Raw genomic sequence first — 13,430 nt, 5'->3', positions numbered from 1 at the left:
AAGCCAATTCACTTTAATAAACTCATCATTAAGGTTATCTTAAAAAATGCCACATTTTCATATTTGGTATTGAAAGGTTAAGAGAAGCATATTTATCTCCAGAGAAGGGGTGGTGTTGAATTACAGATTGTCCGAATGGCTGACTTTATTTATGACAGGACACCAGATGTTTTATTTATGTATCTGGCAGGAAATGACTTTGTAACTAAAAGTAGAATGACCGCACTAAGTTGGTTAATAGATAAATATTATTAAACCCCCAATCTTGCTTATAATGTATTCCAGTGTAACTTTCCTATCATAGCTGGAGGGTGCTCCCTTATACTTGTAATTAATGTGTAGCACCAGAGAGAAAGAAAGTATGTCAAGGGGCACTCCGGGGTGTTTAAAATTAAAATAACATTTTATTGGTATGCGTTAAAAATATAATAATATATCTAACAACTAGCGAAATATATTAAAAACATGTGCTGTGTGAAAATAAAAAATGCAGAACTAACTGCAAATCGCTGTGTTATCACGCTATTGAGTTATAGTAAATACAAAAGTTCTATATTACATATTATAGTATTGAATTTTACTGCTGATTGAGTACAATTGTTGTATAGTTTTTGATCAATGATATCACATATATGTTTATATTGTGGTGAAACAAGGTGATAAATTATAGTATCTATAGATTCATTAAGATAAACAACCTTGTTCACTTGAATATAGAGACACTAATTAGCTATCTAAAGCTGATATCAATTATTGTATAAAATGACTCTGTTGGTGATTCAAGCTCTTTAAATTATTATAGTGTATCAAGATACAGGTATAATTTCATTGTAGTAGTTAAAATATAAACCCTATGTCCTGATATTATATACTAGTTTGTTTAATTGATGGCTTAATTAACACTTAGGAGTTGCTATAATATAGATGGCGTGGTTGGCATATAGATATGAATGCCGTTAGCTACGCTGTATATTGTCCTGGGGTTGAGGAGATCTATCTCTTTTCATTATATCCCCATTGACTAGCGTGATTGACCCCCACGGTATGATGTATGTTGGCCAAATCTGAGCTCTATCTAACTTGATATGAGTACATTGATATCTAGCTAAACTATTACTGGGTTGAAAATATCACATCAGCAGAGCGTGAAAGACACAGCGAACGCCGACGCGCGTTTCGCTTGTGTGCTTTTTCAAGGCAAGACGAGCCTTGGCAATGATTGGATATTTAAGCTGTATACAGACCCTCCCTTCATCTACGTCATTGATAGAGATCCAATCCTGTGGCAGATCTCGCGGGGATGATAGACAGCGGTATCTGCCTATAGAATCTCGGATAGAAGGTGTTTAAAAATCTTATTGGTATCGAGGTGAAAACAGAAAGCATATTTCTTGAAAAGCATTAGAAAGGGAACTAAGTTTGATACTTTGCTTGGTATTATTACTTGTAAATTATCATAGGATTTGAGGTGAAGTTTCATTTGATAAACAGGATCTCTGAGCGTATTTTGGTAAGTATTTTCAATAGATTACCATCAGCAGTTCACAATATCATATATTATACATTATCACTGCCCAACAGTAGATATAAATATACAGTAATAATAGATTAATCCTATAACATTAAAAGAAAGGCGATATTCTGTATTTATATATAGCAGTCTTATATCATATGGTGTAGATATATTGTTGTTAAGGTATAGTAAAGTTACATTAAGTGTAATTTGACCTACTAAGATTATCTGCTAGAATTGTATTGTGTATTAACATGTATCATTATTAAAATATTCAGGTAGATGTCCGTAGTGAATTCATCCTATCATAGGTTGCATATTAACCTTGATTCAATAGAAATATAAATATGGAATTATGGTGCCTAAATTGATCCTCTACTATTAGGGTGAATAAAGATGTACTGTATTTTTATGTTAATCCTATATTTTATCAATACAATCGCTATAAAATGCGATATAGGTACTAGAGTGCCTTAGGTGTATGGCAAAATAAATTTAATTATAAACTGGAATTGTGTTATATATTGAGTTGATTGATTATTGGGGGTGATATTAATCAAATATCACATCCCAATAAAGTGAATGAGATCAAAAACTAATGTGTAGGACTATGTGGTAAACCTTTTACAACATTTAACTTTTATAAGTGATTTGGACCATCATTCATGTTATAAGCATGATTTTAATGGATTATGAGCCAGTTCCCTGGCAAGTGATTTAGTAAATATAAAATACAAAAAGAAGAGAGGGAAAAGGGGGGAGGGGGGTGATTTTGTGTTATTATGTATATAAGTGAATCAGACATTTGTATTATATATATCTCCATTATTTCTATGATTATTTTTAATTTTTAATTTTTAATATTCCAGTACCTTTTTTTTATTTATTATTAAATTGATTTGTTAAAGAAAGGCCAAGTAGCTGGTATAATCATTAAGGCCTTCCGGTATCAAACTACCCATGATAAAGATCTTCTTGGTTTCTCTTCTCAAGAGTTCTCCTTGTAAGTCTCCTCCACGAATCCCCATGTGTACTTGTTCCATTATATAAGCTTTCACAAATTTTGGATTACTATTGTGAAAAGATAAATAATGCTTTGCTACTGAAGTTATTTTTTTATTATTGTTTCGATCCTTCTCCGCATTCTTAATATTACCTATATGTTCTAGGAGTCTTTTCTTGAAGGGGCGGCTGGTCATGCCAACATATTTTTTGGAACAAGGACATGTTAGACAGTATATCACCCCAGAGGAATTACAGTTCAGAAAGTCATCTATTTTCCAGATCTTGCCATACTTATCCGTATAGTCTTTTGTCGTGACTGTATATTGACATGCTTTGCATGACCCGCATGGATAAAAGCCTTTAGTTTTATTCTTTTTAGGTATATCCTTTTGAAAATGACTATGAACAAAACAGTCATTAAGATTTTTGGATCTTCTCCAACTGACGGAAATTCTCTCCTCTAAGATATTTTTTAAATCCGAATCTAAGAGAAGAATATGCCAATGATGTTGGAATATATCAAGGAGTTCTTTCCATTCATTACAATAGGTACCGATCATCCTGACCTTTGATGGATAAATATCATGTTTTTGATTTTCAGAGGAGTAGATCAGAGATTCTCTATCTTTTTTTGATACAAAGTTTTCAGCATTTTTAATCTTTCTTCTTCCATATCCCCTGTTTTTAAGTCTCGTTATGAGTTCTTCTGATCTTTTATCAAAGGTTTGTTTGTTGGAACAATTTCGTTTCATTCGTAATAATTCCCCTTTGGGTATACCTTTGATTACTGCTGGATGGTGTGCACTTGAACTGTGCAGTATGCTGTTAGTGGCAGTCAATTTTCTATATACATCCGTATCTAGGGTACCATCTGCATTTTTGTAAATTATTAAATCTAAGAAATTGATCCTTTCAAGATCAATTTCTGAAGTGAGTTTTAGATTTAAATCATTATTGTTCAGAATTGTAGTGAACTCATTAAACATAGATATGTCTCCATCCCACAAAATCAGGATGTCGTCTATATATCTAAGCCAAAGTAGGACATGTTTGGTATATTTATCATTAATTTCGCAAAACACTACTTCCTTCTCCCACCAACCCAGAAATAGGTTGGCGTAAGTCGGAGCACAACATGTCCCCATAGCGGTACCCCTAATTTGAAGATAGAATCTCTCATCAAATAGAAAGTAATTCTTCGTTAGAATAAATTGTAAGAGGGTGATGATAAGTTCATTCCGATCAGAGTTAGTATTCATACTTAGAAAGTATTGTGTCGCTTTCAGTCCATCTTTGTGATTTATGTTTGTATAAAGAGATTCTACATCATATGATGCCAAGTAGACATCTCTGTTCACTGTAATTTCTTGTATTTTAGATAGCACGTCCAAGGTGTCTCTGACATATGAATGTAAGCTACAGACAAAAGGACGTAGAAATTGGTCTACGTATTTGCTGGCTTTTTCAGTCAGTCCCCCTATCCCCGATATAATGGGTCTTCCCGGGGGATTTTTTTCGTTCTTATGTATTTTCGGGAGTATGTACATTGTTGGTATTTTTGGATTTTCTACCATGAGGTACTCATAATCTTGTTTAGTTAATATTCTGTTATCAAATGCTTTTGTAATTATAGATTTGTAAATATTCAAAAAGTTTGCCGTGGGGTTGAATATTAGACGTTTGTAGCAAGTTGTATCCTTTAACTGTCGGTTGATTTCTGTTATGTATTTATCTTTTGCCCACAAAACAATATTTCCCCCTTTGTCTGAGGGTTTAATTTCGACATCTGTCCAACTTTCTATTTCTCTTAGTGCCTGAATTTCTATTTTGTCTAAGTTTCCATTAGTCCATTGGTATCTTTGTGTTCTATCATATAGTTTATCTAGATCCCTAGATACTAGATCTACAAAGGTTTTAACCTGTGGACATATGACAGTATCTGGTAAAAAAGAATACCAATGGACTAATGGAAACTTAGACAAAATAGAAATTCAGGCACTAAGAGAAATAGAAAGTTGGACAGATGTCGAAATTAAACCCTCAGACAAAGGGGGAAATATTGTTTTGTGGGCAAAAGATAAATACATAACAGAAATCAACCGACAGTTAAAGGATACAACTTGCTACAAACGTCTAATATTCAACCCCACGGCAAACTTTTTGAATATTTACAAATCTATAATTACAAAAGCATTTGATAACAGAATATTAACTAAACAAGATTATGAGTACCTCATGGTAGAAAATCCAAAAATACCAACAATGTACATACTCCCGAAAATACATAAGAACGAAAAAAATCCCCTGGGAAGACCCATTATATCGGGGATAGGGGGACTGACTGAAAAAGCCAGCAAATACGTAGACCAATTTCTACGTCCTTTTGTCTGTAGCTTACATTCATATGTCAGAGACACCTTGGACGTGCTATCTAAAATACAAGAAATTACAGTGAACAGAGATGTCTACTTGGCATCATATGATGTAGAATCTCTTTATACAAACATAAATCACAAAGATGGACTGAAAGCGACACAATACTTTCTAAGTATGAATACTAACTCTGATCGGAATGAACTTATCATCACCCTCTTACAATTTATTCTAACGAAGAATTACTTTCTATTTGATGAGAGATTCTATCTTCAAATTAGGGGTACCGCTATGGGGACATGTTGTGCTCCGACTTACGCCAACCTATTTCTGGGTTGGTGGGAGAAGGAAGTAGTGTTTTGCGAAATTAATGATAAATATACCAAACATGTCCTACTTTGGCTTAGATATATAGACGACATCCTGATTTTGTGGGATGGAGACATATCTATGTTTAATGAGTTCACTACAATTCTGAACAATAATGATTTAAATCTAAAACTCACTTCAGAAATTGATCTTGAAAGGATCAATTTCTTAGATTTAATAATTTACAAAAATGCAGATGGTACCCTAGATACGGATGTATATAGAAAATTGACTGCCACTAACAGCATACTGCACAGTTCAAGTGCACACCATCCAGCAGTAATCAAAGGTATACCCAAAGGGGAATTATTACGAATGAAACGAAATTGTTCCAACAAACAAACCTTTGATAAAAGATCAGAAGAACTCATAACGAGACTTAAAAACAGGGGATATGGAAGAAGAAAGATTAAAAATGCTGAAAACTTTGTATCAAAAAAAGATAGAGAATCTCTGATCTACTCCTCTGAAAATCAAAAACATGATATTTATCCATCAAAGGTCAGGATGATCGGTACCTATTGTAATGAATGGAAAGAACTCCTTGATATATTCCAACATCATTGGCATATTCTTCTCTTAGATTCGGATTTAAAAAATATCTTAGAGGAGAGAATTTCCGTCAGTTGGAGAAGATCCAAAAATCTTAATGACTGTTTTGTTCATAGTCATTTTCAAAAGGATATACCTAAAAAGAATAAAACTAAAGGCTTTTATCCATGCGGGTCATGCAAAGCATGTCAATATACAGTCACGACAAAAGACTATACGGATAAGTATGGCAAGATCTGGAAAATAGATGACTTTCTGAACTGTAATTCCTCTGGGGTGATATACTGTCTAACATGTCCTTGTTCCAAAAAATATGTTGGCATGACCAGCCGCCCCTTCAAGAAAAGACTCCTAGAACATATAGGTAATATTAAGAATGCGGAGAAGGATCGAAACAATAATAAAAAAATAACTTCAGTAGCAAAGCATTATTTATCTTTTCACAATAGTAATCCAAAATTTGTGAAAGCTTATATAATGGAACAAGTACACATGGGGATTCGTGGAGGAGACTTACAAGGAGAACTCTTGAGAAGAGAAACCAAGAAGATCTTTATCATGGGTAGTTTGATACCGGAAGGCCTTAATGATTATACCAGCTACTTGGCCTTTCTTTAACAAATCAATTTAATAATAAATAAAAAAAAGGTACTGGAATATTAAAAATTAAAAATTAAAAATAATCATAGAAATAATGGAGATATATATAATACAAATGTCTGATTCACTTATATACATAATAACACAAAATCACCCCCCTCCCCCCTTTTCCCTCTCTTCTTTTTGTATTTTATATTTACTAAATCACTTGCCAGGGAACTGGCTCATAATCCATTAAAATCATGCTTATAACATGAATGATGGTCCAAATCACTTATAAAAGTTAAATGTTGTAAAAGGTTTACCACATAGTCCTACACATTAGTTTTTGATCTCATTCACTTTATTGGGATGTGATATTTGATTAATATCACCCCCAATAATCAATCAACTCAATATATAACACAATTCCAGTTTATAATTAAATTTATTTTGCAATACACCTAAGGCACTCTAGTACCTATATCGCATTTTATAGCGATTGTATTGATAAAATATAGGATTAACATAAAAATACAGTACATCTTTATTCACCCTAATAGTAGAGGATCAATTTAGGCACCATAATTCCATATTTATATTTCTATTGAATCAAGGTTAATATGCAACCTATGATAGGATGAATTCACTACGGACATCTACCTGAATATTTTAATAATGATACATGTTAATACACAATACAATTCTAGCAGATAATCTTAGTAGGTCAAATTACACTTAATGTAACTTTACTATACCTTAACAACAATATATCTACACCATATGATATAAGACTGCTATATATAAATACAGAATATCGCCTTTCTTTTAATGTTATAGGATTAATCTATTATTACTGTATATTTATATCTACTGTTGGGCAGTGATAATGTATAATATATGATATTGTGAACTGCTGATGGTAATCTATTGAAAATACTTACCAAAATACGCTCAGAGATCCTGTTTATCAAATGAAACTTCACCTCAAATCCTATGATAATTTACAAGTAATAATACCAAGCAAAGTATCAAACTTAGTTCCCTTTCTAATGCTTTTCAAGAAATATGCTTTCTGTTTTCACCTCGATACCAATAAGATTTTTAAACACCTTCTATCCGAGATTCTATAGGCAGATACCGCTGTCTATCATCCCCGCGAGATCTGCCACAGGATTGGATCTCTATCAATGACGTAGATGAAGGGAGGGTCTGTATACAGCTTAAATATCCAATCATTGCCAAGGCTCGTCTTGCCTTGAAAAAGCACACAAGCGAAACGCGCGTCGGCGTTCGCTGTGTCTTTCACGCTCTGCTGATGTGATATTTTCAACCCAGTAATAGTTTAGCTAGATATCAATGTACTCATATCAAGTTAGATAGAGCTCAGATTTGGCCAACATACATCATACCGTGGGGGTCAATCACGCTAGTCAATGGGGATATAATGAAAAGAGATAGATCTCCTCAACCCCAGGACAATATACAGCGTAGCTAACGGCATTCATATCTATATGCCAACCACGCCATCTATATTATAGCAACTCCTAAGTGTTAATTAAGCCATCAATTAAACAAACTAGTATATAATATCAGGACATAGGGTTTATATTTTAACTACTACAATGAAATTATACCTGTATCTTGATACACTATAATAATTTAAAGAGCTTGAATCACCAACAGAGTCATTTTATACAATAATTGATATCAGCTTTAGATAGCTAATTAGTGTCTCTATATTCAAGTGAACAAGGTTGTTTATCTTAATGAATCTATAGATACTATAATTTATCACCTTGTTTCACCACAATATAAACATATATGTGATATCATTGATCAAAAACTATACAACAATTGTACTCAATCAGCAGTAAAATTCAATACTATAATATATAATATAGAACTTTTGTATTTACTATAACTCAATAGCGTGATAACACAGCGATTTGCAGTTAGTTCTGCATTTTTTATTTTCACACAGCACATGTTTTTAATATATTTCGCTAGTTGTTAGATATATTATTATATTTTTAACGCATACCAATAAAATGTTATTTTAATTTTAAACACCCCGGAGTGCCCCTTGACATACTTTCTTTCTCTCTGGTGCTACACAGGAAATGACTTTGGACAGTTACATAGAACCAAGTGACCTCATGCAACAATTAGTAAGGACTTGGCACACATTTACTGTGGGTTTTACACACAAAATGAATGAACTTGTTCCCTTTTTTTGGCGCTCTCAAATTGGTGTCATTAATTTTGCAACCACAAGTTAATAACTTGCTGATAAACAATTGTTTTTGCCATTAAAATGTTTTTTTATTGGTGTGCTTGAAAGTGGTTTCCTATTTTTGATGTAATATTAATTTTCTGCAGTATGAACAAATGTACAAGACATTTACAAAAATGTTGTTCTGCATTGCCAGCTATAGGAAAAAGTAGCTCCTAGCTGTAGAAAGCACACTTTTCCATTCAATAACAAAACAGTTGAGGGCAGGAAATGCATGTGTAAATATATTTAAGAAGAGCAACACATTATTTGTAACCTTGTCAAATAATCTTCCCTTCACAGTGCTTGCCAGGATCATAAAGGCGCCAGAATCACAGAATGTTACATTTGGTTCAAAAGTGTCTCTGAGATGTACAGCAGTCGGCATTCCAGTCCCATCCATTAGGTGGTTTGAAAATGGAAAAGCTGTGAGTAATTTCAAGCCTTATTTACCAATGTTTATTATTATAATCGAAAATAATATGTTACTGTGGTGATGATCACTTTTAAAATATGATACTTATTTAGATAACTGCTAACAAATTACTGCGCATGTTTCAGAGGCCTGCTTTATGTCTCCTGACTTTGAATATTTATTCAAAGATGCCTGGTGTCACAGATGGGCAGTCAATCCTTTTGTTTAATGCCCAGTCCACAGACAAGCTAAAATTGGTGGAAATTCTTTTGGCTAGAAAGAACCATATTTTGGGTCACTCCAACTTAAGTGTAGAATCTTATCAAAGCAATACTTTCCATAATCCTGGTTTGAGAACACTTTTATATAAATTTGAAACCACTGGAACTAGCTAGATAAAATGTGTCAGCAACATATAGGGATAATGTATCTCCCCAAGAAATCTATGTAATGTAATCATGTTTCTTATGCATATGTGCAGAAAATGTAAACTAGCTAACAGAAGTTACCTACCTGACATTTCTATTTCTGTTGACAGCATGACAACAAGCTTATCCAATCTATATCTAATCCTGTTACATATCTCAGCTCTGTCACACTCAACATTGGTTGCCTGCTTTTTACCGAATCCAAAAAAACTTCTACTAACATACAAGGGGCCTGATTCATTAAGGAAAGTTAAGCAAGAAATTGAATAAGTTATCTTACTTAAGTTATCTGAACAAAATCATTTTGCAATACAAAGGGTGCAAATTAGTTTATTATTTTGCACATAAGGAAAATACTGGCTTTTTTTTCATGTAGCCCACAAATATTTGATAGATTATTTGTACACTGAAATTTAAAGTTGATCTAGAAAAAAAAGCCAGTATTTTCCATATGTGCAAAATAATAAACTAATCTGCACCCCTTGCATTGTAACATGGTTCGGCCCAGGAGAAAACGTAAGTAAAAAAAAATGAGTATTTTCCTTAATGAATCAGGCGCAAAGTAATAAACAAAACTGCACCAACATACATCTCTTTACTTGTTTCAAAATATCTCCTCACACGACACCTCCATTCTGCACAAGATCTGCATCTCTCATCCACACTCATTACCTGCTCCCATTCCCAGTTACAGAACTTTTTTTGGGCTGCACCTACTTCCCTCCCTTGCACAACAAGACTTTTCTTTGGTCTTCAAACCATCAAGTGTTCTCTGAAAACCCATCTTTTCAGGCAAGCGTATAAAATTCATCAACTCTTACCCTCACTAGGGTACCCTATTATCACCCATTTACACAGTTCACACAAGACAACAACCCTCTGACCTCCTAACCAACATTGCTGTGTGACTGGATCATATAGCCTACTAAGCACTTTTAACATTGCAATTTGACTGTACCAATTTGCAATATGTAGCACTTAACCTCATGTGTCAAACTCCCATTGTCGTATATAATGTATTCATATGAGCAGGGCCCTTTTACCTCTTTGTCTGTCTGTAATACCCAGTCTTGTTTTATTACTGTGTTTGTTCCCAGTTGTAAAGCGCTATGGAATATGCTGGCACTCTATAAATAAATGTTCTTAATAATAATAATAATAATAATAATAATAATAATAATGAATACATATCTGTTATGCTCTAGTAGAGAGTTATAATATATCTGCAGAAACCATTTCTAGAAGTGTTCTTGAACAAACGACAAATGGTTGTGAAACAGATTAACATATCAACACACCTCTGACCAATATATAACAAAGGAGAGCTGTTTAAGAAAGAATACAGTTTAAAAAGTGATTAAATCATCTTGGAAATTGTCAGATTTTGAGGGTCATTCTTCTACTTATGAATTGGCCATACCTTCTATCCTTCCTCAGATGGCAGATAACGCAAAAGAGTTTATGTGTTTTATTTCTGTTTTACTTTAAAGATCTGTTTTATATTTATATTTCTGTAAATCAATTTATTATAACCATTATTATTCCATAAACATTGTCACTTTTTGTCATAATTAATCCCATTTAATAATGTTCTATCTTTGCATTCCTCAAAAATTCATGAGTCAGATAGGCTTGGTATTTATAACGCCGCGTTTATACACGGAATTGTTTAGTTTACAGCAGTTATGGGCAACCCAATATACTTCTAGGCCTCTAGCGCCAGAATGACTGGATGCCTGTTGTTTGCTTCAAAATTCCACCACATGCCTTCAAACTTCCCTATGCCACAAAATGCACTCAGATCCCCACAAGCATTTAGATCCCACTTGTATTCTGAAAAACCACCTATGTCACACGGACCCACTTACATGCAACTCACATGCTACACAGACCTCCGCATATGCCACTCACACCACCCCCACATGCCACTCTACCCATGTGTCTAAAAATGGATGTGCAGCATGACCTCACCGCATTGTGCAGAGAAGATTACTTGATGCGGTCAGTCTTACTCTTTGCTTGGAGCAAAGCAGAGCATAGATCAGATTGGGAGCATAGACTTGGGGGCCATAGGTAAGCGCTTACTCAGCTGCCTGTTACCCACTGCTGATTTAGAGTATTTCCACTATTGGATCAGTCAGAGTGTAATTGGAGACTTTCTAAGAGTGTTAGCTCTTGAACTATATCTTGTGGTGGCAGGATTTCTTATTTAATATAGAGTGCAAGATATCATTTTGGAGATTTTAGTCACTTTTAGACTGCCCAATTGGTTTTGTTTTCATTAATCCTTTCACACACATACCCAGGTGGGTTTTTTGGCATTTATCTACATTTATCTACATTTAAGATACAAATAAGTATTCAAATGCTATATTAAAATTACTTATTTATAAAGCATAAACTGTTTGTAATGTAAATTTTGCATTTAACTATAGATTTACACCTGATGCTTTTAAAAGGGATAGCTATTGATGCCCTTAATTGATTAGTTCCTACATGCCCTCCTGCACAGGTTAAGAATAGTAGCAGACACAGTGAGGTTTATGTTAAGTTGAACATATATGCATGAAACCAATAAGCTCTGAAAACATGTATTTAAAAACAGCATATTTACCCCCATATTGTCAGTTGGAGGCATGTTAACATGCGTCCAGCTCTGCACTAGTCTCATATTGCCAGGTATGTCAGCATTACTTACAACCACATACACTTATACTTAGCCAGGTCATAAGCACAAGAAATGTTTTTTTTAACATTTGTTTTGATAGCAATAAACGCATTTGCTATTAGGTTTGATTTAAATAAAATATAATACAACAGGTAAAATCTTCCTTCTCATGTATGAATGAAAGTAGCAAAAAATTCAATCTAAAATACGCCCACAAAATCATATAATATAGGCACAATAAATGAAGAAAACAACTATCATCGTCAGAGGTGAATCAGCAATTAGCCAATCAGAAGCAGCTAGCAACCGTCATCAGGGCTGCCAAGAGGAATTCAGGGCCCCGGTACAACAAATTCATGGGGCCCCCCCTTATAGTTGAGTAAGCAAAAAAAATTTGCACGGCCTAACGGAGGCGCAAAATATTTCATGGGTATGGTCACACAATGGGGGCGTGGCAATGCGCCGTTGGGGCATGGCTAGCACAATAAAATCACTAGGTCCTGAATTCCGCGGAGCGTGACATTTGTCCAAGCACTCCTGACTTTCAGGACATCTAGCACCCTTGTGTAGTATAGGAAGAATGCAGTGTGTACAGAAAGAGTTCAGTCGTGGCCTGCGCCCACTGGACTCACCAAACATTGACATTGTCCCTACTAGAATCACGACATTTCACACACTATGCTGCTCTGTCCTACCTGTTCTCACTTTTACCACATGTGGCTGCTGGTTTCTTTAGTTGCGGCTTGTCAGGATCATGGAATGTTGGAGGACCTATTTGGAAAAAAAATGGCTACATTTAGAAAATTACAACCAGCCCCACCGTTAAATCAATAACATCCATAATTAATAATTAGGCCTTCCTCCAGCCCCAACATTAAAATAGTATTCCCATTACCCCGCAAACAAAATAGCAGCCAATAATTAGCCACCATCTACCTCACACACACTACATTGCCAAAAGCTCCGTGCCATCACACACACATTACTGTGCCCCGTTATTATCACCACGCTATGCCCCCTTATGATCACACTGCGCCCTCCATGCTGCCTTTGCCCCTTTCTTTAACCCCCTGTGCCATGCTGCTTGTCCCTCTTTTCTTTAACCCCCTGTGCCATGCTGCTTGTCCCTCTTTTCTTTAACCCCCTGTGCCATGCTGCTTTTGTCCCTCTTTTCTTTAACCCCAGTGCCATGCTGCTTGTCCCTCTTTTCTTTAACCCCCTGTGCCTCTCTGAGTTTCTCCTTCCTTTCTTTA

At 34.7% G+C, this 13,430-nt stretch overlaps 1 protein-coding gene across 1 annotated transcript in view; it reads left to right on the top strand.

Moving 5' to 3' along the window:
- MUSK (muscle associated receptor tyrosine kinase) overlaps nucleotides 1-13,430 on the top strand; it is a 121,575-nt gene that overhangs the window by 49,525 nt on the left and 58,620 nt on the right. The window contains exon 6 of the mRNA XM_075210899.1: nucleotides 8,970-9,094. Coding sequence (XP_075067000.1) covers nucleotides 8,970-9,094 — 125 coding nt within the window. The remainder of the gene's footprint in view (nucleotides 1-8,969; nucleotides 9,095-13,430) is intronic.

This window comes from Mixophyes fleayi, chromosome 1 (assembly GCF_038048845.1).
Source record: "Mixophyes fleayi isolate aMixFle1 chromosome 1, aMixFle1.hap1, whole genome shotgun sequence".
Lineage (NCBI taxonomy): Eukaryota > Metazoa > Chordata > Amphibia > Anura > Limnodynastidae > Mixophyes > Mixophyes fleayi.
Note: the sequence above shows the minus strand (reverse complement) of the source record. Positions and strands in the feature narration are given on the sequence as shown.